General features: G+C 34.9%; 1 protein-coding gene across 2 annotated transcripts in view; it reads right to left on the bottom strand.

The window, feature by feature from the left end:
- Positions 1–24,210, bottom strand: part of CFAP47 (cilia and flagella associated protein 47) — a 431,185-nt gene that overhangs the window by 35,903 nt on the left and 371,072 nt on the right. For both annotated transcript variants that reach the window (XM_046672810.1, XM_046672809.1), the window contains exons 58-60: positions 11,531–11,690; positions 9,995–10,089; positions 6,383–6,535 (exon numbers count right to left, since the gene is read on the bottom strand). In XM_046672810.1, the coding sequence (XP_046528766.1) occupies positions 6,383–6,535; positions 9,995–10,089; positions 11,531–11,690 (408 nt within the window). The remainder of the gene's footprint in view (positions 1–6,382; positions 6,536–9,994; positions 10,090–11,530; positions 11,691–24,210) is intronic.

Genomic DNA, 24,210 nt, shown 5'->3' on the forward strand with positions numbered 1-24,210 from the left:
CATGTCCCATTCCCAGAACAAAAAGACACGTTATATGTAGACACATTTTTTTTTTTTCCGCAAGTGATGGTTATTGTTAGGAACCACAATTGCTGGTTTTTACCCTATTGACAAAATCGGCAATTGTTGTTCCTATCAATAACCATCCTTTGCTGTAGCAAAATCAATGTGTCTACATATAACGTGTCTTTTTGTTCTGGGAATGGGACATGGAAATGTTCCATAGGAAGTTATAATCCATAGAGAGAAATAGCATTTAAGAATTTTAGAGTGTTTAATGGGAGATGAAATTTCCCTTGCATTCAAATAACATAATATTTTCTAAAGCAAATACTGTATGTAGTTGAGACCTGCAGCTGTTTCTGCTTAATCATTGAAGCCTTTATGGGAATGGCTGTGTCAGAATGAAGATAGGAAACGAGACGCTAAAGTTAAGTTTCAGAAGCATTGGACTCCCTGTGGGGAATCTGTGACTACCGATGTCATAATTCCAACCATAAGAAGATCCATTGGTCCAAAATAGAGATATGATCATCAGCTAGGGGATGGGGGCGGGGGATGAGGCAAATAGCAACCACATGAATCTATTTTTCAAACTACACATACTCCCCTCCCACCCCCATCTATAACTCCAACGGATTGATATGAGCACCGAAGGGAGAGGGACAGCGTCTGGTGGGACAAAATCATGAGAAACTGACATTGCGTATTGTGTCTTAAAGCTATTCTGTTAGAGTTTCTGCATTTTATTTGAAAAGTCATGGTACCAAGTAAGAAACATGCCTTTTGTTATGTTCCTAACTTGAAGACAATCTATACACTACTTTTATGTGGATTAGGATGGTAAGAGCTAAATTAGTGAGGCCAGTGTAAATTAATTATCATCTGATTATTAGATAAAATTAATGTCTCATGACAAACGTAGCTCATGACTTTAAGAGAATAACTGCACTTTTTAAAAAAAAAGTATTTAATAAATGTAGTTTCCCATAATACACATTACAATTTCAAAGTTATTGGGACTACTGTAATAAATTTTTCAATATTAGAGGAAAATTCTGTCCTTTTATAGAAAATCCTTAAAAAGACACTTGAATTCATGAAATTAATAGAATAAATATACATTTAACTTCAATTGTGTTTTAAAAGGTATGTAAATGTTTACTAATCTCTGTGGGGTTTTTCAGTACTGTACTCATACCCTTAACATATATACAAAATATTTAATCAAACAGGTTTCAGAAAATTGCAGAATGTGATATCTATCCATGTATCTATCTATCTAGATATCTATACCTATTTATTAATCTATAGTGTCATAAAATAGTAATGGTAATAATCGTTTGAGTATGGCAGCAAAGTCATTATATTGAACAAAAGGGGTAAGTCTCCCATAAAGATATTATTCATGCATAATTATCATTCAACCTAATGCCTGTATCATAGTGCCAATAAATTATGCAGCGGGAGCTATGTTGGCCAAGGGTTCCTGTTACTTGGGTGAATTTTCTCAGGACAATGACTCAAATTTATTCAATGTGGAAGAATATCAGTGATTTTTAAAAAGAGAACACGACTAAATACAATAAATAATCAAAAAGTATTGAATTATAACAAATCTATTTATAAAATATGCTTTGAAATTATGTATTATTATGCCATATACATTTTCATCTGTAAGAAATATATTTCAGGGGCCGGCCCAGTGGCACAGCAGTTAAGTGCACACGTTCCGCTTCTCGGCGGCCCGGGCTTTGCCAGTTCGAATCCCGGGTGTGGACATGGCACCGCTTGGCATGCCATGCTGTGGTAGGTGTCCCACATATAAAGTAGAGGAAGATGGGCACAGATGTTGGCCCAGGGCCAGCCTTCCTCAGCAAAAAGAGGAGGATTGGCAGCAGTTAGCTCAGGGCTAATCTTCCTCAAAAAAAAAAAAAAAAAGAAAAGAAAAGACATATATTTCATAGCAAACCAGCAAAAACATCTCAATTATGGAGAAATGAATATCAAAGTATAATGAACATTGTTATTCATGTTATTTCTCTAAATTTCTGCAGTTCCCTCTTCATTGATAATATGCATATACATTTATTTGACAGAACATAATAATAATATAAGGAATGAATGGAGTACTGAAGATAAATCTGAAACAGCATGAAGGCAACATGATATTCAAAGAAAATAGAGAATGCTGGATAAACTACCTAAAGCTATTTTCTTTGAACAGATAATGAAGAATGGGCCATCCGCACACTCTTATTATTTTTATAAAATTGTGAATCTTTTTGAAGGAGTATTTCATTTATGTGTTTTACTTCACTTTCATAAGGTCATTTAATAGACCAAACATTTTGACTAATTTAAAATGACCACATGTTCCTCTGATATGACTGCAAGTACAGTAAACTACGAAATGAAAATTAAAGGAAGAAGGTGGCCACACAGCTGATGCTCTTCTTACTCATTTTATTTTAAACAAGATATCAGAAATAAAAGATAAAAGGACTTCTTGTACCATAAATATTTTATCTGAGCTTTTAGCAATTAGCATCAATTTCAGACTCTAAGATTTAGGTACTATTTTTTTCTCCTTTCTTTTTGATAGAATATTCTTTTATGTATTAATGAGAAAACTCACTGAATGTCATTGAGAGGATTATGTTTCCATCTGAAAACACATTTGTCGGTGACTGAAGATGGGCCCTCTAATATATCACTGTCACAGAATACCCAACTAGAGTTTTAAATGATAATAACGGTAATATCTAACGCTTATGGAACACTCACTGAGAACAAGGCACTTTGAAGAATTCCATGCATTTACACTTAATCTTCAGAAATATCCTATGAAGCAGATACCATTACTATCTCCACATTACAGTTGAAGAAACTGAATTTATAGAGAGGTAAAGTAATTTTCTCAAGGCCCCACAGAGACTGAAAGGAAGAACCCAAGCTGTCTGACTTCAGACTTCACAATCTAGGATCTCAGGCCTGTCATACAGCACAATTCCTGAAAAAACACATCAGCATCATCACCTGGAAGTGTGCAGAACATAACCTATGACCTGTGCAGTGGAGTGTCATGGCCCTAAGGCAGAGCCCTGAGTCACTCAAACATTTAGATCCTGATCAGAGGAAAAGTAGTCAACAACAGAGTTGGAAAAGGAACAACCAGTGAGATAATAAATGAATAAGACTACTCCTGAAAACCAAGAGAAGAAAGTTCTTCAATTGAGTCAACTGGTAAACGCTGCTGACAGGTTGAGTAAGCTCAGAACACAAATCTGACCATTGGATTAGGCATACTGGATAGGGTTGACAGTTTTGTCAAGGGTAGTCTCATTAGAGTAGTTAAGACAGAAGACTTAATGGAGTGAGTCGAGCAGAGAAAGCAAAATGTAGAGAAGCAGAGGAAAGGGTCAAGGTGTGGAGGCCAATGTGGGGTCATGGGAAGACCAATAACAGGTTTCTCAGGAGCTGTTTGTGATGACAGACCAAACCCAGCATGGGCGTTTACGTACAACATGCAAACAACATACAGCAAGATGACTGGCCTTGAGTGAAATGAGACCAACGTAACACTTAAATCAGCAAATCAGACACAAGAAAGACAACAGATTAATCAAAGAAAAATATCCTCAAGCTACAGAACACCTGGGAAATAAGAGGAAGAGGCATGAATCTGATGTGCAGTGAAATGATAAATCCACTCTCACAGAAAAAGTCCCACAGAGAAAGTCACTGAACTAATCCCCAGAGAGGCACAAAGAATACGTGGACCAGCAGTTATTTAGGAAGAATAAATACCATTATAGGGAAAATCCTGCCCACAGAGAATAATTCATAATCTTATAGAAGTGACATTGCAAAATACAGTCTAAAAATCCAAGTATAATAATATGCCAGTACGGCAATACCAATTGATTTAAATAGTACAGGCGCATAAATCCAACATGTTGGATGGATGTTCTTTGAATTTCTTGACAACAATCCACGTCTTGCTAATTTTGGCATCTCTGGGGTTTAGTATAATATCTGGCAGCAAAGATGCTTGCTAGATTGTTGTTGAATGAAAAAGATATGAAAGTGATCAATCCTGGTTAACTCAATGGTTTGTGTGAGGAGTGCTGGTATTTTCATTTAATGAAGCTTGATAGTTTTATTAGACTCTCCAATAACGGGAGGATGATGGGAAGGGAGTGGTGGGGATTCTTATCTCCTACTTATCATGTTTACATAGAAGGGCCTATTCACTCACAAGAAGAGCAAAGTATAGGAGGAAAAAAATCACAGCCTCAATCTACCTCCTCCATCATGACTTGCCGTCGGAGGAAAAGCAACACATTCGATCAGTGAAGGAATGGAACATGAGCAGATGAGCAGACTCTTCTCTTTCTTTCCCAATATCTTGAATTCAGGACGCACACTTTCTCCCCCCTCTTCACATGTAGGTTGTTTGCTCTTGCAGAGAGTCTAAAACTGGCTATTTGGGGATGAATACACTCTCAATTTGGGTGGAAGGTATTAATAAGCCCAAATGAGTCCAACCCACCAACTTGGAGGAAATATCTGCAAATCATATATCTAACAAGGGATTAATTTCCCAAATACATAAAGAACTCATACAACTCAACAACAAAAAAATGAACAACCTGATCAAAAAATGGGCAGAGGATATGAACAGATGCTTTTCCAAAGAAAATATACAGATAGCCAACAGGCACATGAAAAGATATTCAACATCACTATCAGGGAAATGCAAGTCAAAACTACAATGCTATCACCTCATGCCCATCAAAATGGCTATTATTAACAAGACAAGATATAACAAGGGTTGGAGAGGATGTGGAGTAAAGGGAATCCTTATACAGTACTGGTCGGAATGCAAATTGGTGCAGCCACTATGGAAAACAGTATGGAGATTCCTCAAAGAATTAAAAATAGAAATACCATATGATCCAGCTATTCCACTTCTGAGTATTTATCCAAAGAACACGAAATCAATAATTCAAAAAGATTTATGCACCCCTATGTTCATGACTGCATTATTCACAATAGCAACACATGGAAGCAACCCAAGTGCCCTTCAGTGGATGAATGGATAAAGAAGACATGGTATATTTATACAATGGAATACTACTCAGCCACAAAAAAGACAAAATTGTGCCATTTGCGACAACATGGATGGACTTTGAGGGTATTATGCTAAGAGAAATAATCAGACAGAAAGACAAATACCATATTATTTCACTCATATGTGGAAAATAAACACATAAAGAGAACAGATTAGTGGTTACCAGAAGGGAAGGGCACGGGGGAGGATGAAAGGGGTAAAGGGGCACATATGTATAGTGACAGATAAAAACTAGACTATTGGTGGTGGACACAATGCAATCTATACAGAAAATGAAATATAATGATGTACGCTTGAAATTTACACAATGTTATAGGCCAATATGACTTCAATAAAATAATTTTTAAAAAATCCAAAACTATTTTACTATCTCTCGTATACTCTCTCTATATTCTTGTATACTCTTCGTCTCTCTCTTCAGTTATATCTCATTTATATTCTTTTATCACTGAAATAATTAGATCAGACACAGAGATGATAGTCCTGAGATCAAAGTAAAAACTATAGCTATGAATGAGAAAACCAGGGAAGATATTTTGTTTCTGTAAGGAATTTCATACTTAATTTTGTGGTCAATTTGTTTTTTAAGTAATACATAAATATAGATTTTTCCTCCTTGATTTTAATGAAATACTGCTATAGGAATGTCCCTTTCACTGTGATATAGGAGCATTCTACTTTAGTTCATCTGGAAGAAAGTTGAAAAAGAAAGTTTGCATCACTGGGATTTGATTTTGCCAGACCACCATATTAACTTTTTGAAAAGTCTTGTTTAAGACTCTAAATGTCAGAGGAATTACTATACAAAATTTATTTGGGTATTACATCTAACTTATGTTAATTTTTCTATTTCTTTAAATAAGAAATATTTCATTCAAGGTTGTGCTTCTAAATTTAAAGCTGCAAGACATGGTTTCAACCAAATGTCTTAAGTCAGAAAGAGAGAGCAAAGAAGAAATTAAAGTTGAAAGAAGCAGAAATTACAGTTACTACAGTTTTTCCTCTTCTCACTAATGACAGAATCACAATCTATTCTTATAAATCCACTAATAATACATTTTGGGGATAACTACCATATGAACAGAACAAACAGAACTGAATGCTCGTTGAGCACTACTTTATTGTAAAGGAAAAATAAACGGGCATGGATTTTCATGAAACCGAGTAATCAGCAACCTGCAGTTTAAGGAAATTGAGTTTTTATTTATTATCATTTTTTTATATCCACGATTGTGGTTCTCTTACCATTGACATCTTCATAAGAATCATATGAGGTTCTTTTTGGAATCACTACAAAATCCATCGGTTCTAAGATAGGATTTTCTCCCCCAAAATCACCAGTCATTGTGACTTCCACATCCTCTTCTACCCGCTTCCGGGCTTGACATGTTATGACAACTACGGGAGAGAAATATTTCCAGTTAATTTAACTGCTAGGTATTATGATCATTCTTGAGATGGAAGAAAAGGAATTATGTCATGAAAAATAAAAGTTCCTTTGGCATCCTTTGACTTGTCACTGCATCTGGCATTAGTGCACAAACATACACTTACACACACATGCTCATGCAATATCTACATACATTGACATTTTGGAAGCAAATATGAATATTAAATAATATGTAAAAATAGCATTACTAGAGATAAATCTGGATGCTAAACACTAGATTATAGAAGATTATATTAGGATGTAGAAATTTGATTTAGGAACTAACCTAGTTATATCAATAATTCAGCTGGTAGTTATGAACAAGTGAATTTTTCAGCTATCTGTATGTTCATTGTGGTAAATACCAAACTCTACTTACATAATAACATTATAGCAAATACCTTCAAATAATTTTAAAAATAAGTTCTGTAACATTTATTTTGTAATAACACTTTAAAAATATTTCCTATCAGATTATTTACTTACATGCACCTTAAAATTCATATTTAAATTAAGCAAAATATTTTGATTTTCATTTGTGAATTGCTTTTAAATTTACAAAATAGACTATTTAGCAGTTAAAAATAAAATTATAATGAATTATTTAAAATAATATTAAAATGTGATTACATATTAATTTAATGTATAGCATTAAAACTTTATATATTTATATATAAATTAAATTCCAATATTTTCTTATATAAGAAGTTGTCAATGATCTTGTGAGAAACCAAAATATTGTTTCTATATGCAACTACTAATTATATAAAGGAGTATTAATGGATTCCTTTGGCATTAGCTCTATAATATTGTGGGGCCATGTATACTAGAGTCCACATAAATAAGAATATTATCCCTCTAAATTATATTAAATGTTGTATTTTTATTAATTCAGATGCACATAGGACATGAATATAAGGGATAAAAAGGGAATCATAATACTAAAAAAGCTGCTGAAATGTATTATGCTATGCTTTTGTGGCATCCACCATAATATATTCACCTAAACTGCAAAATGAATAATGTACTCAGATTTATGTGTTTTCACAATACATACCACATTTATAGTATAAAAATATTTAAAATAAATTTATTTTTACTTCTAAAATTTATAGGTTGACATTGAACATTTTGGACTTAGAATAAGCATGTGAAATGTACATTAAGGGTACAAAGTTAGATGTAAATTAAGAGGGTTGAAATGGCTTAGGAAAATGTACAAGCTTTTCTGGTTATAATTAGTTTCACTCTTAAAGCAGTAAATTGGAAATTAGTGAGATCAAAGTTACAATTAGTATCATGTCACTGGTCTTGTCCTATAAGTCCTTAGGAAATTAGTGCCCTGGCAATGTGAGGATCACTAAATCACAATGGATTCACACTCCTTTGTCTTTACACTGTGACAGGTAGGGGAGTCCTTTTCCAATTATCTGCCCCAGTGGACAGGAGAAGATAAGAATGCACAGAGAGAAAAGGTGGCTCACAGAACAACAGTACCCTGGGTTTGAGAATAACCTGGGTGATAGACACATAAAAAAGAAAAGAAACAATAAACATTGATAGCGATATAGTTGAGCAGGGAAAGCAATAGATTATTTCTGATGTGTTCTTCAAAATGAAGAATGGACTGTACAGAAAGTAAATAATATGTATTTATAAAATTATACCCATTTGTTTCTCAAGGGCATTTGTAGATAAAAATAATTACTAGAATAGGTTTTAGACTTTTGGTAAAATGATTTAATAGCTAGTACCCAACATGTTTCACAGCACTGATGTCACTACTAGGCTGTGCTAATACATTAAGCTAATACATAAGCTATTTACACAACTCACATTTAATTTAAAAATTGAAGAATTACCACGAGAAGTAACTTGACGGAAAATGTCTTTACATTTCTGGAGCATGTTTAACTTTCTTTGAAGAAAACTGTGCAAGAAATTTATGTTTTTACGTTCTCACAGGCTTTGTTTTAGACTGAAAAAAAATCTACTTTAAATCTTTAATCTGAGAAAAACAAAACTGTCTGCAGCAGACATGAGCAACACTGCTGTTAAATTCCAACAGAGTAATGTCTCGGCTTTATCACATCCTTTGATCAGATAACTGTATTATAAATTTTAAACCGTTCGGCTCTACAGAAAATATACAAAAAACTAATTTCTAGAAGGAAATAAAAGAAACATCTTGACATGTTCGTGAAACATTCTGAAGATAATTTAGTATATTTGAAATACTTGTATGTATTAATAATTTTTTAACTCAAGTAAAAATACTTGAAATAAAACAGATGACATTTATTGTCAAAGGTATTGCTAGGTATGTGGATTTTTACTCCAGTTAAAATTAAACTGCATAAGGAATATGTAATCTTGGCCTTTCTTGATACCCAGTGTATCTGGGGAAATGCTGTCATTCACAAGCAAAACTTACTCTTTTCTCTTCTTTCTAATTGTAGTGATGTAATAATTTATGTCAGTGGAAGATGAACTATTTTGCACTAGCAAAGATTGGTATTGGAGGGAAAAGGAAAATTCAAAATTGCAAGACTTGTTTTAGCTCATCTGTGTTGCCCAAGGGGGAGATCCAAAATAGATACCCCTTTGCTGTGCAGAGCAATTCAGTGCATCTCAGTTATGAGGAACTATGCCTAGAGCCTGCTAACAGGTTGGGATACTAAATCTCGCTGTATGGTTATCTAAGAGGAATTGCATTTCTTAGGCTGATCCTGAGAAGAAAATGGAAAAAAATAAAGGAATGTGGAAGAAATGAGAAGAGTATTGAGGAAAGAGAACACACAGAAACTTGTGAGAATCCTGGAGTATGTGGAGAAAAGAAGGGGCTCATTGAGAAAAAGAAAGGCATTTTAAGAGTAGAGAGTTTATGTTGTGTGTTTAGTGGCAAAGCAAACCTCCTTGAAAACTTGAGTACATTTTTTGTCCTCTGCCTGGTTTTTGGAGAACATCATAAAAGTTTGTGTCTGGGACAACTAAGAAGAGAGGGATCAGCGTCTCCATAGGATAGTTCTTGGATAAGACTTGGAGTTACACAGAAGCTGGAATACGATGATTAAATGTGACCTGAGAACCAAAGTACCTGGGATCTTACAGATCTAATGCAGGGCTCTGTACGCCTCACAGAATTTGGGATAAAGGGGCCTGAAGTTAACGTTATTTCAATCTTTCCTGATTTCTAGGTTTCACCAACAGGAAGGGCAACAGGAAATGGTGTGGTTTTGTGGAAAGATCTTTAGACTTATTGTTAGAAGACCAGATTCAGTCCTAGCACTCCCCTCAATAGGGCTGGTCCCTCCACAACTTACTTTCTCAGGACTGTGATTTTCCTACTTACACAAAGAAGAAATGGGAATTGAGGGCCCTAAGGTCCCTTAGCATCCTGATGTTCTCTGACTCTAAGATATACCTACCTGGAGGAGGTTTAGGATGTGGTGCCTGTGGGAGTCCAAGAATAGGGTACACCCAGTGTATCGCTTGCATTTCTCTGCTGTCTATTCCCATATATCTAATTAGAAATTAAATTATTAAGAGTGAACAAAAAACATAAACACCTTCAATATTAGCATAAATGAGCATATTCTTTATTAAGCTAATAGTATTTTAGCAAAGCTTGTGAATTTAACTTTGGCAAGGAGAAACTAAGTATGAAACACAAAACATTTTCTGCAAACGTTGATTTCACAAACACTTCAAAGCAAACCCTGGGAAATTATCACAAAGAAAAACGTAACGTAACCATCATGAAATGTAAGTTAAAATTAAAGAACTTTTTCCCCTACACTTAAAGGTTGGTATTGCTATTTATTGATGTGACTCTACTACGATTAATCAGAGGTAATACAGTTCCCATGGGTTATAGAGTAAATTGGACAGGCAAAGCACAAAACACAGAAAACGCCATGAAGTACAAGACTTCAGAAATTGATGGGGAATCTACTTTTAGGGGATACTAGTTAAAAGAAAGAGGGCATTTGTCAAAATATTCTAAGTCTATCATACACCATCAGGAGGACAGCAATACTAGAAAACGGTTCTGATCATTGTTGAAAGCGGGCTTTTCTTGTTAAAGATGAAACATAAATCGTGGCAGGTAGGACCAGCACTGTGGGCACGTGACCTGTGCAACAGCCCAAGAATCCCACACTTGGAATTGCTCCATGCTTGTTTAATGCACTACAGTAACTGTCTTGAAATTCTTAATAACTTTTAAACTTTTTCATTTTACACTCGGACCCACAAATCACTTAGGCAGTCTTGACTGCAGGAGTGTGAAAACATGGCAGAGTGGACATGAATGGGCCCAGAGGAAAGAATATTTTAAAATGTGAAGAAATAATGCATATGAAGGACAAAGTAAGAATTTCTTTTTAATTAAGATTTCTAGGCCATTACTAATTAAATTATAAAAGCACAGAAAACATTTAAATTTTCCATAATTTTATTGGAGCTTAAATTTCAGCTCAGCAAAGAGGTACTTGCATTCTGGCAATGACACAGTATCCCCTAGTCACAGCAGTGTTTTCTCAGGATGTCATATCCTCCAGGCACAGTGCCATCACTTGGTGAATGCCAGCATTACAAGTCCTATTCTTCGCCCAGACAAGCTGTTTCAGGTTGCTTTCCAGATATAGATTATTTACTGTCTTAGAAGTAACTATTTTCCCAGTCAAAAAGGAGTCCCTTTGCATGTCTCTGACTCTGATTCATTGATATGATACTTAACATTGACTTGTTCATCACCATGAACTTCAAATCAGCAATGATATATACTATACCCATATAACAAATATATTTTCCTCCTCTGAATATATACATTTCAACACTTCAGAGAATATAAAATCATGAACTTGACATTGCATAACATGTAAAAGAAACGCATCACATTGTCACATTAGTGCCAGTCAAAATGAAATCATTTTCCTTCAATGTCCTTATCTGAATGTTACCTTTTCATCTCTGTGTGCAATTCATCAAAATTGTCAATAAGCCAACTTCTTCTATTTGCCCTTATCATTCGAACAATGACCATTGTCTTGTGTAATTTCATAACTTTGGGGATAAATAACACCGGGATATCTATATTCCCTTTAGGAGGCAATGCAATTCCTGTAAAACACACAAAAATAATACTTAATGTGGTAAACATTTTTGGAGTGCAATTTTAGTCGCAGAAAGTAATCTCCTAATTCCTTTACTGATTATCAATTCTTCGAAATCACCTGTGAACAAAAAATACATTATGCTACATTATAAATGGACTTCACTGGCTTCACTAATTTTCCTCAAATGTCATCAACCCAACTGAAAAACATTTTATCCTGAGGCAAGAAGGCTCCCTTGAAGAGGCTGGAAGGGCTGAAGAAACGTTGAAAGTGATGGCGTGGGTTTCCCAGTGTGATAAAAGAACCATAAGACCCACGAGTCTTTTCAAGTCTTATCACATTTTTCAAAAGAGAAAGTATAGCAATTTTTTGAGCCTTTACTTTCTTGTGTATTTTTTTTCCTAGACTATAACAGCTCTAGGTTTCTGCTTGGAGCCCCAAAATTGTTACCAGTAAACTGTTCATTTATTTAACTGATCCATGAGGGAAGCCAAAGCTTATCTGTGAAAGAAAGGGGCATCCACTCCAGGTTGTAAAAACCAGAGGGCAGAAAAACTAACAGCATTTTCTTGTATTCTGACGGATTCAAATTTTTCAACCTTTACTTTACATAAGAACCCCCTGCAAAACTTGTTCAACATGAAGCTTGCTGAGCCCCAAGTTGAGAGATTCTGATTTATTCAGCCTGGGCTACTGCCCAGGAAGCTGCACGCTTAAGTAGCACCTCATGGGATCCAGAAGCAGACAGTCATGAGACGATAATTTGAAAAAAAAAAACATAACTCTACCTGTTGGACAAGTATTAAGAGGTTGGAAGAGTGGTGAGCTTCTGGCCATTTGTCACAGTGAGGATTTCCAAGTGATGGGGGTCTTTATTGTGAAGAGAAACACTACTTCTTTATACGAAAATGAGAGATTATTGACTATAGTCTGTCTTTTTAAATTCTTTGTTGTAAGAGAGATGATATTCAAAGCCATTTTGTCTCAGATGAGAATACTGTACTAAGCTATTAAGAACATCAAGAAAGGAAGTGGAAAATGGCCCCTACGCAAAACATCTCAACTCAAAATTCTTTCAAATTTTCAGTTTTATTCCCTTAGGAAATGAAAACGTTCTAGGGTTTAATATCATGGTTAATAACAATTAATAATTAATATGATTACTAGTTAATATTTATTGAGTAGTGACTATATGCTAGGCTCTGTGCTAAATACTTTTCACACAATGTCTCATTTCATTCTCAGAAAATCACCATAAATTAAGTGCTATTATGTTTCTCAATTTAGAGATGGGGAAATTGAGACAATTTGGTTAAATAACTTGCCCAAAGTCCCAATGAAAGATTATATTGTTGACTAAGATATCTAAACAATGCATGTTATCTTCAACTTTCTCTTTATGAGCTCTATATTTTTAATGTATCATTGCATTCAAATGAAGAAAACAGTAAGAGCTGGTATAAGATAGGATAAAGAGCTGGAGCATGATAAAAAATAGCAGAGCTGAGTCAAATAGACCATACATGCATCCCCAAGGAAATCCAGTTTAGAAATGATCATTCATCCTTACAAAATTATATTATCACTAAGAATAGGTTATGTTATGACTAAAAACAAACCTACACATTTAGATGGTGTAAGGAGTCAAGACAGAGATACAAAAGGGTAATTCATTGCTTACACCATACTTTCTTATAATGTTTGAATTGAAAGTATGGAAAGATAATGCCATGATAAATAAGCCCATTTAACCAAAAATTTAGTAACCAGTTTGTGGCTCTAACTTTTTACCGGTCTACAAGTAGAACTGTAGCTCCCTGCTGACTTCACTGTAAGTTTCTTTAACTGTCATTATACACTTAAACAGTAAGAATCGCTGTGATGTTATATCACTTCCAAGATATCACTAAAATTTAACATTGAAAAGAATTTGGGGAATTTATCAAATTCATTTTGTGTCTCACAAATGAGTTTTATTTCCTGTGGTTTTCCCATGGTCCTTTGCAACACTTTGAGTAGAGACAGGAAAGCTGTCCTCACTTCTATCTTACAATCTACCCACGTTTTCTTCTAATACCTATATGCTTTCATTTTTATAGATAAATATTCAGTCCATTTGTAATTTACCCATGTGTATGGAATGAAGAATGTATCCTATGTTATTGATTTTCTGTATGAAACCAGTTATCCAAAATCCCCTTATTTCAAAGATTACTGATTTGAAATGCTGCCTTCATGGCATTTCCGTGTGTATTTTGGTCTTTTTCTGGATTCCCCAGATTTCTTTAGTCTTTCTTTCTCTTCATGTGTAAGTACCACCTTGTTTTAATTACAGATGCTTTATTTTCTAGTAGGACTAACTGCCTCCTCCTCCAGCTTATTCTTTAAAAGAATTTTTCTTGGAATGAACAGTTAGCTCCAGGAAATGGATGGGGTGGGGCAAATAGTGCTTTTAATGGGAGCACCCTACATTTATACACGAATTTAGAAATAATTGATACTTTGTCCATTCACAACCCATCCAAGAGCAAGAGCATAGCCTTTATTTTACTTTTCTCATTTGAGCATTATATAAGGTGCTTCTAGGTTCTTGGAGTAGGTTTTTCAACCGGTCTCAGTTTTCAGTGTTATTAGAGGCTTATTTTCAGCATCTTCATATGTGTTAAGCAGGAAGCTGGGCAGAAACCACATCAGTTGTCTGTACCTTCCAACTGCAAAATCTAGATAGTATGATGATTACTATATTTATTAGCTTAAACAATATAATAAAACATATTCTAAACTCAAAACATTTTCTGCACCCATCTCTTTCTGTTTTACTCTATTCTCATATAGTAACAACAAAAACTACAGATATATTTACTTTTTCTATTATAGTTATCATTCTTGAGGTTCAAAACCCTAATAAACATCTGGGGGAAAATGTGCACCTTTCATTTTACATAATTTGTGTATTTATATATTTTACGAGAGGTATACATTATTTATAGAATTTTCAAAACCCTACTAATACTTCACGTTTAGTATCTGAGAAATATTTAAAAGAGTGACATTCATTGTATTATTATGGTTTTGCTTTTGAAATCTGCTATGGCCCAGTTGTGCTTAGCATTCAAATTTTAGTCAGTGTATTTTAAAACTGCTATTTTGATTACTGGTTTGATTAAAGGTGTTAGAAATGTTTATGTACTATTCTCCTATTTGAAATATAGAAATTGTACAATGCTTTAATGGCTATGAGGTTTACTGCCTTCCTAGAAGAAAATCTTATTAAGAGAGTAAAAAAGGCATAATCCTCATTTTAGTGATGAAAATAGTTCATTCTGGGAGATTCATTTTTAATCACTTTAGTGGTATTACGTTACTGCTCCCCATAGCATAATTTCTAATATTTAGCATGGCATTAGAAATGGCCCATGTCAGGTAATCAAAGAGATACTAAGAAACATACTAGCACCTAAGTCATGCTATTAACTTTGCTATAGCAGTTTATTATAATAAGAATACCAGCTTTTATTTTTAAAACATCATCACCGAGAACATGACTTTTCGTTAACCATTTTCAAACATGAATTCTATGCACTTGCCAATTGAATATATTTTTAATAACTGATTTTTTGGGAAAAATAATCTTTAAATTATGACTAAAAATGGAACAGAATCCTTAACGTGGTGGTTTGGAGAAGAGTCCTTTCATTGGTTCTTCTCAGATATTATAGGCTGAATTTTGTCCCTCACCCCTATTTATATGCTCACATCCCAAGCCCCAGTATCTCAGAATGTGACTGTATTTGGAGATAGGGCCTTTAAAGAGGTAGTTAAGTTAAAATAAGACTGTTAGGGTTGGCCCTAATCCAATCTCTCTGGTGTCCTTATTATAAGATGAAATTTGGACACACAGACACACGCTAGGGACACACACACACAAAAGAAAGACCCTGTAAGGATACAGTGAAAAGGCAGCAATCTACAAGTCAAGGACAGACACCTCAAAAGAAATCAAACTTCCTGGCTCCTTGATCTTGGACTTCTAGCCTCCAGAACTGTGAAAAAATAAATTTATTTTGTTTAAGCCACCCAGTCTGGTATCTTGTTATGGCAGCCCTAGCAGACTAATACATGAAATTGTCTTTTCTTTTATGTTCTCTCAGAGTCTGAGGCACGGGATGCCACTGAAGTCGCTTACAGAAATTGTAACTCCAGGCTCTCAAAACACAGGGCAGATAGAGAAACTTGACCCTGATTGTCACTTGGTGGTGGCGGCTACGATAATGGAAAATCTAGGTACCAAGCATTCTTCCTTTCCTACCTGTGCCTCGTCAACTGAATGGGGGCATCTATTGAACAGCAAGAAGGGCATTTAAGGGATTGAATTTTCTTCCTGAAGGATTAGAGACTGTTGCTGCTTTATCCTGCCCCTCTTTTATAGAGCTACCTAATATTTGAGATTTAATAAAGAAGTTGTTGGAAGAAGACAGCATCAAAGGGACTAGTGTCGAAAAAGCCAGCACTAAGCGGAAGGTCACATTTACTCATAGAGGCAATTGGGGAAAAGACACAAGTCCATGCTTAGAAAAAAATGTTCAGTTTGAGACATAATTTTTTTAAGTAGGTTTTGGGGTTCTTCAACACAAATATGATTGCTAAGGTAAATTTTACACCATGAATTAAGCGCCTGTAAAAGTTCAAGTTTTATGTTTGCTTTTTTATCTTTTTTTTTTTTTATAGAGACTGAAGGGTTGGTTTGTTTGTTTGTTTTGTTTTTTTCTGGGAAAGATTTGCCCTGAGCTAACATCTGTTGCCAATCTTCCTCTCTTTTTTTCTTTTTCTGCCCCAAAGCCCCAGTACATAGTTGTATATTCTAGTTGTAAGTCCTTCTAGTTCTTCTGTGTGAGCTGCCACCACAGCATGGCTACTGATATGTGGTGTCATGTCAGTCACTGACGAGTGATGTGGTTCCATGCCTGGGAACTGAACCCAGGCTGCTGAAGTGGAGCATGCCAAACTTTAACCAGTAGGCCATCAGGGCTGGCTCTATGTTTGCTGTTCTAAAAAAAGCTAAGAATACACTAGCAAAAATAAAAACAAAATTATACTTAAGAAATATACTTAAGACATAATTAAGATATACTTAAGTATACTTAAGATATAATATACTTAAGAAAATATTGATTTTAATGTAAACATTTCATTGCTACCTCAAAATGAGTGAAAGAACCACTATCAGAGCCTCCTGACCAGAGACACAGTGAAGGAGAGCATTTCATGTCATTGAAGGCCATCAAGCACATGCCGCATAGCCAATGACAGCCAGAAGAGAGAAGGGTTTTGAGCTTTCCATGAGGGTTTGGAATAAAATATCTTAATGCTCCTTCTAGCCCTAATGTTCTATGATGACATTTTTCCTTATAAATAGAAAAGATAACTAGGATTAAAAAAGTTAATGTCAGGGAATTGAATATTTTCTTGGAAAGCAGATAATTTTAATTTCAATTAAAATTACCCACAGAGAATTTTAAGATAAAATAATGTCTACTACTACGACTAATATTTAAATTTTGAAGTGAGCCTTTCCTCATATGAAAAAAGAAGCTAATATAATATATATAGCAAGGTTTTGCTATGGCAAAGGTACTACTCCCATTCCATCCAGATCATCCCATTTTGTACAGTATACACTGATTCTACACCATCTTGTTCTTTCATTTATTTATTCAGAAAATACTATGTGCCATGCATTGTAATAAGTACTAGAGATAAAATAGTGAAGGAAATAAATCCCCTGCTTTCCTGGATCGCATACTCCAGAATGTGTTGGGGGCGGGGGGAAATAGAAGGCAAACAACAAATAAAATGTATTACATGTACATATGGTGTTGTTAAGTAAAACAATAAAGGGTTAGAGAGTGATGTAGATATTAATGTGAGGTGGTCCAGGAAGACCTCTCTGATAAGGTGTCACTTGAGCAGAGCACGTAAAGAAGTTGGAGAAGCCTCATAGACATTGGTGGCGGGGGGGGGGATATTGAGATACCAAGTAGATATATGAGTCTGAATGCAAGCAGAGATCAAGGCTGGGGCTATCAATTTAGAAGTTGTTGGAATCTCATGTTCGATTAAATGAGATCTCATCAGGAATGAGTGTGGATAGAAATGAGAGGAGGAAAGAAGACTGAGTCTAGCACCTCTGGGAAGTCAGGGGGATAGGAACAGGAGAGAAACATGCAAAAGAGAAGGAGGAGGGCTTCCAAGAGAGATAGGAGGAGAATCAAGCAAGAATTCAGTCATGGAGGCCAATTGTTTCCAAAACAGTGAGAGATCAGCTATGTCAAGTAGAGCTCGTGGGGTGAGCAAGATGAGGACTGCATATAGATGATTAGATCTGGCAATGTTATATTACTGATGACCTTAAAAAGAGTAGTATCTTATTACAATGCATGGCACATAGTATTTTCTGAATAAATAAATGAAAGAACAAGATGGTGTAGAATCAGTGTAGATTGATGGGGAATAAAGCCCGATTAGCTTGGGTTCAAAAGATAATGGTATAAGAAGTAAGCACAGTAAGTATAGACAACCTTTCAGGTTATTTTGCTATAAAGAGGGATCAGAGAAATGGGATGGTAGCTGGCAGGGATAAAGGATCAAGAGAGGCATGTCTTTTAACATCAAGAACTACTATAGCATGTGCATGTTGATGCGAATAATCCCATAAGAATTATTATAGAGAAGACAGAGGGAAGAACTGCAGAGTCCCACATAGTTGAGTAGGTGTGAGATTCAGTGAACAAGCAAAGGTCTGGCCATAAGAGCACAGAGAGCTTTTCTGATGATTACATCAGAAACGGCAGGGGGTACAAGGCACATGGATGAAAACAAAATTAGGCTGGTTGATGTAATGGGAGAAGCAGACAATTAGACTCTAATTTGACTCTATATTCTTAATGAAATAGGAAGACTACCACATGAGAGAAGGGAAGGAAATGCTGGATGCCAGTAGTAGACATCAGATTTTAATTCACTGTAGGAAATTTTACTATGGTCAGTTTTACTAAAGGAAAACCATGCCCCATCAGAAGTTCATCCTTCACTCACAATTTACTTCATTCTCTCTCTCTTTTTCTACCTATCCATCCATACATCCATCAACCATTCTCCCTGTTGTAAAGGCCTGACATTCTATAACTCTAAGCAGATATTAGTCCTCTCTCTGTTAGAATATTTACCTGCATTTCTGAGACTAAGAAAATTGCATAAAATGACAGAAAAGAGAAATGGCACTGTGCCTTGGGTTCTACTTTACAAGCCCAAATCTTATAAACTGTTTTAATAAGTTCAATTTCTTTTCTCTTCATAGCAATATTCTAGGGGTATAAGTAGGTCTAAATTCAGGTTGTAGAGATTTTTCTGAAGGGCAGGCATCCAGGCACCTTTGCATAACAAGAGCTGTAGCTTTGCGTTTTACAATAAAGTCAGTAGCTTCACTGACTAGCTAGGAAATCCACCTGCTTTATGCTAAAAATCATAATTACAAATCTATGTGACTGGAACCTGCGTTCATTTGTGTGGAAAATTGGTCATTTGACATAATAGGAAGGGAAATATTATAAAAAGTGTGATATCATGCTCAGCTGCCGACATAATTTAATAAGCACTCATGACAATTATCTGGAGACCTGGGTATGCTTTATGTCAGGCAGCAGCACACATCATTAAATGTCACTAAGCAGTGAGTTCTTGAAGATATTTTCCAATTCATACATAGCAACATTCAATTTCAAAAACACATTATTTTTGCAAATAACATTTTTATTATTGATGTCAAACTACATGATATATGATAACTAAAATTGACATGTGACAGCAATTATCTCTCATAAGGGAAAAAAATGTCTCTTTTCTAACTGCTAATGATAGAACTCTGATTATTAGCAATCATATGAACACAAATGATGCATATTTTGTCCTTTAGAAAACAGATACTACAGATACCAAACATAGTGTATATCTTTATCCTTTTGGCTATTCTCTTATATAATATGATATAATCCTTATCCAATACAAAAATATTTGAGATAGTTATAAACATCCAGTTGTAAGAAATGAAAGAGAAATCCCATGTACCCTTTACCCACTTATCTCCCAGGGTAACATCTTGTAAAACCATAATACAATACAAAAAACCAGAATGTTTATATTGATAGTCAAGATATAGAAGTTCCATCACCATAATGATCCCTCTGGTTAAACTTTTATAGACACCCCACCCCACCCCACTCCATCCCTGAATGATTACAACCACTTATCTATTACACGTTTCTATAATTTTATCACAAGAAGAATGTTAAATAAATGGAATCATACAGTATATCACCTTTTGCAGTTGACCTTTTCACTCAGCATAATTCCCTGGACATTCAATCAAGCTGTTGTGCTTATTGATGCTTCGTTCCCTTCTATTTCGGGGTAGTACTCCCTTGTATAGATGTACCACAGTTTGCTTAGACATTCACCCATTCAGGGCATCTAGGTTGTTACCAGATTTTGGCTATTAAAAACAAATCTGCTGTGAACATTCATACACATGTTTTTGTGTAGAGATAAATTTTAATTTTTGTGGAATAAATTCCCATGAGTACAACTGTTAGATGGTAGTGTAGTTGCATATTTATTTTTATAAGAAACTACCAAACAGTTTTCCAGATTGGCTGTTTCCTTTTACATTCCCACCAGCAATGTATGAGCAAGCCAGTTTCTCTACATCCTTCCTAACATTTGATGTTGTCACTATTTTTTATTTTAGCCATTCTGATAGGTGTGTAGTGAAATCCAATTGTGGTTTTATTTTGCATTTCCCTAAAGATTAATGATGTTGAACACCTTTTCATGTGCTTATTAATCATCAGTATATTCTCTTTGGTGAAATGATTGTTCATGTTCTCCGCCCATTTTCTAATTTAATTGTATTCTTATTAGTGAGTGCTCAGTATTTTTAATATAGTATTCTAGATACTAACCCTTTGTCACATGTGTGGTTTGCAAATATTTTCTTCTCCCAGTTTATAGCTTTCTATTTCATCATCTTCTCATGGGCTTTTACACAGCAAAATATTTTAGTTTGATTATGTCCAATTTATTAATTTTTGCTCTTATGGAATTTGCTATTGGTGAAATCTAAGAACTATGTGCTTAGCACAAGGTTGAGTTAATCTTTGCATAAGAAGTGAAAATCTTGATTGGAATTACATTAAACCTGTAGATGAACTTGGGAAGAACTGTCATCCTAACTATATTGAGTCTTCCAATTCATGAATACAGTGTACCTCTCCATTTATTTATATGTTGTTTGATTTTTGTCATTTTCGGTATACAAGTTCTGTACATGTTTTGTTGGATTTCATTTATTTGGAGAGATTGTAAATGGTATTAAGCTTTTAATTTCAGTTTCACATTTCCATTGCTAGTATATATATGACTGATTTTTTGGTGGTGTTCTTGTTGATTGTGACCTTGCTGAACTCACTTAATACTTCTACAAGCTTTTATTTTTGTTGGTAGATCTCTCAGAATTTTCTGGTAGACAATCGTGTGATGTAAAAATAGGGGCAGTTTAGTTCTTCCTTTCCATCCTATTTGCCTTTTGTTTCCTTTGCTTGCCTTATTGTACTAGCTAGGACTCCCAATAGGATGTTAAATTAGTGGTGAGAGTGGGCATCCTTGTGTTACTGCCTATTTTAGAGAGAAAGTATTCAATGTTTCATAATCGAATGTGATTTAGCTGTAGTTTTATCATGTAAGTTCTTTATCAGGTTGAGGAAGTTCCCTTTTATTCCTAGGTTGTAAAGAGTTTTATAAGGAATGGATATTGAGTTTTTTCTAATGCTTTTTCTATATTGATTGACGTGATTTTTTTTTCCCTAGTATTTTCCACAGGGTGGATTACATTAATGAAATTTCAAATATTGAACTAGCCTTTACTTCTGGAATAAACCCCATTTGGTTGTGGGTATATTTTTTGTTATAACTTTTTGGATTCAGTTTACTGATAGTTTATTGAAGATTTTTGTGTTTAATTTCAAGAATAGTATTAGTTTGTAGTTTTCTTTTCTTTTAATTTTCTGGTTTTTTATCAGGGTAATGCTGGCCTCATAGAATAAGTTGAGAAGTGTTCTGTCCTCTTCTCTTTTATGGAAGAGTTTGAGAAGGATTTATGTTAATTCTTCTTTAAATGTTTGGTAGAATTCACGAGTGAGGCCACCTGGGCCTAAAGATTCTTTTTGGAAGCTTCTCAATTATTAATTCAATTTCTTCAATAGTTATAGGACTATTATATTATCTATTATCTATTTCATCTTTGGAGAATTTTAATAGTTTAGAATTGACTAGAAATGGATCAATTTCCCCTAAGTTGTTGAATTTATGTGTTTAGAGTTATTTATAATATTACCTTATTTTCCTGAGGTCTTAGTTTATCTGTAGTGATATTGCCATGGGTTACTTGAACCTATTGTAGGATTTATAGTATTTTTGAGTGTATCACTTCATACAATTTTTTTAGTTGTTTTAAATGGTAATTCAATATGCATATGCAACTCATTGCTGTCCACAAGTATCAACGTTTTACTACTTTGAATGAAGCATATAAACTTTATGTTTTAAAATGTACCTGGGATTTGTTTTAATCAGGTATGGTAAGAAATGCAGACACAGAAATGACCATTATGAAGGAAGAGGTTATTACACTCAAATATCCCTAGAAACAAGAGACATGGCATGACATGCAGGGCCACATGGAGAAGCATCAGAGTTGGTCATGGGGTGGGGCAATGGGCAAGAGTCTTTCTTGTGGTTTTCATGAGAAGGAATAAGCAAGATAGGGTAAGTCGGCTAGTGGGGTTAGGACTGGCTAGTTTGAGTAATTTCAGTGGGCTCTGAGGTGTAGGAGTACCTGGCCCAGGAGTGATAAGGGTAGGGGAATACTGGCCTGGAATGTAAAAGCCTGATAGAAGAGGTATGGAAGGTATGGGTTCTGGATTGGTTAGTTTGCATATGAAAGGCACTCTCACAAATGAGTCATTTACTATCTTGAGGAAGTAGCTAACCCTAGGAGGTGCAGTTCCATCCCAGTCAGCAAGGTCCCAGATACCAGAGCACCAAAAATACAGAATATAAAAAAATATAGTTAATATAACTGATTCTATTTAGATCACTTTATCTGCTCTATAGTTTAAATAGAATTATCTTAAGACTTTCCTCAATCTCTTTCTCTCTAGACAGAAAGATATAGATAATATAGACTCCATATCAGACAGTGTTGTAATTTTTGCTTCAATCAGAAAATATGATTTAAGGAACTCAAAAGAAGTAGAATCGTTTATTATATTAACCTTTATTTTATGCATTCTGACGTTCTTCACTTTCTGAAGCTCTAATCTTTCTGTATGTTATCATTTCCTATCTGTTTAGAGAACAACCTTTAGACATTCTTTAGGAGCTGGTTTGCTTATAACAAATTCTCCTTCTTTTCCATCATCTGAGAATGTCTATAGTTTTCCTTTATTCACGAAGGATATATTCTTTAGATATGGAGTTTACAGTTCTTTCTTTTCAGTACTTGAAAAATGTGTACCACTTCCTTCTGGCCTCCACGGTTTCAGATGAGAAATCTGTCACTTGAATAGTGTTTCCCTATAAGTAATGCACTGTTTGTCTCTGGCTGCTTTCAAAGCTTGTTTATTTTTAGTTTTCATAAGTTTAATTATGATGTGTCTTGTCATGGATTTCTTTTACTTTAAACTATTTGGAGTTTACTCAGCCTCTCAAATCTCCAGGATTATGTGTTTCATAAAATTTGGCAGGTTTTTCAGACATTATATCTTTGAATAATGTTTCAGTCCCATACTCTCCTTTCCCTCTGGGGCTCTAATAATATGACTGTTATCTCTTTTCTTATTTTCCTAGGGGTTCCGGAACTCTGTTCATTTCTTTTTTCAGTTTATGTTCTCTCTGTGGTTCAGACTGTGGAAATTCTATTGATCCATCCTCACATTCGCTGATTCTACTCTCCATCATCTTCATTCTATTCTTGATCTCATCCAGAAAGACGTTTATTTAACTTTTTGAATTTCATCTGTTCTATAATTTCCATTTGGTTCTTTATTTAACTTACATTTTTCCCGAGATTCTGTATTTTTTCATTTGTTTCATGAGAATTCAAAATCATTTGCTGAAGCAGAACGTGGGGCACGATTAACATTGCCTCATTACAGAAGGGTACTATAGAAGTTCTGCTCCCTGTTAAGCCCTAGAGAAGAGGTGGAAGGAAGCAGAGTGCCAACCAAGCTCTACCTCTCACCACTTCCTTCTACCTCATTGATGTTACATGGAGCGAGAGGCTTAGTTCCCCACTGGTCCTTGCTCACATTTGGAGAGAAGGGAAGCAGAATGCCAACCATCCTGCCTCACTTTTCTTCACTCTACCTTGTTGATGCCTGATAGGAGTGAAGACTGTGTTCCCCACTGGA

The sequence above is a fragment of the Equus quagga genome, chromosome 10 (genome assembly GCF_021613505.1).
Source record: "Equus quagga isolate Etosha38 chromosome 10, UCLA_HA_Equagga_1.0, whole genome shotgun sequence".
In the NCBI taxonomy this organism is placed as follows: domain Eukaryota; kingdom Metazoa; phylum Chordata; class Mammalia; order Perissodactyla; family Equidae; genus Equus; species Equus quagga.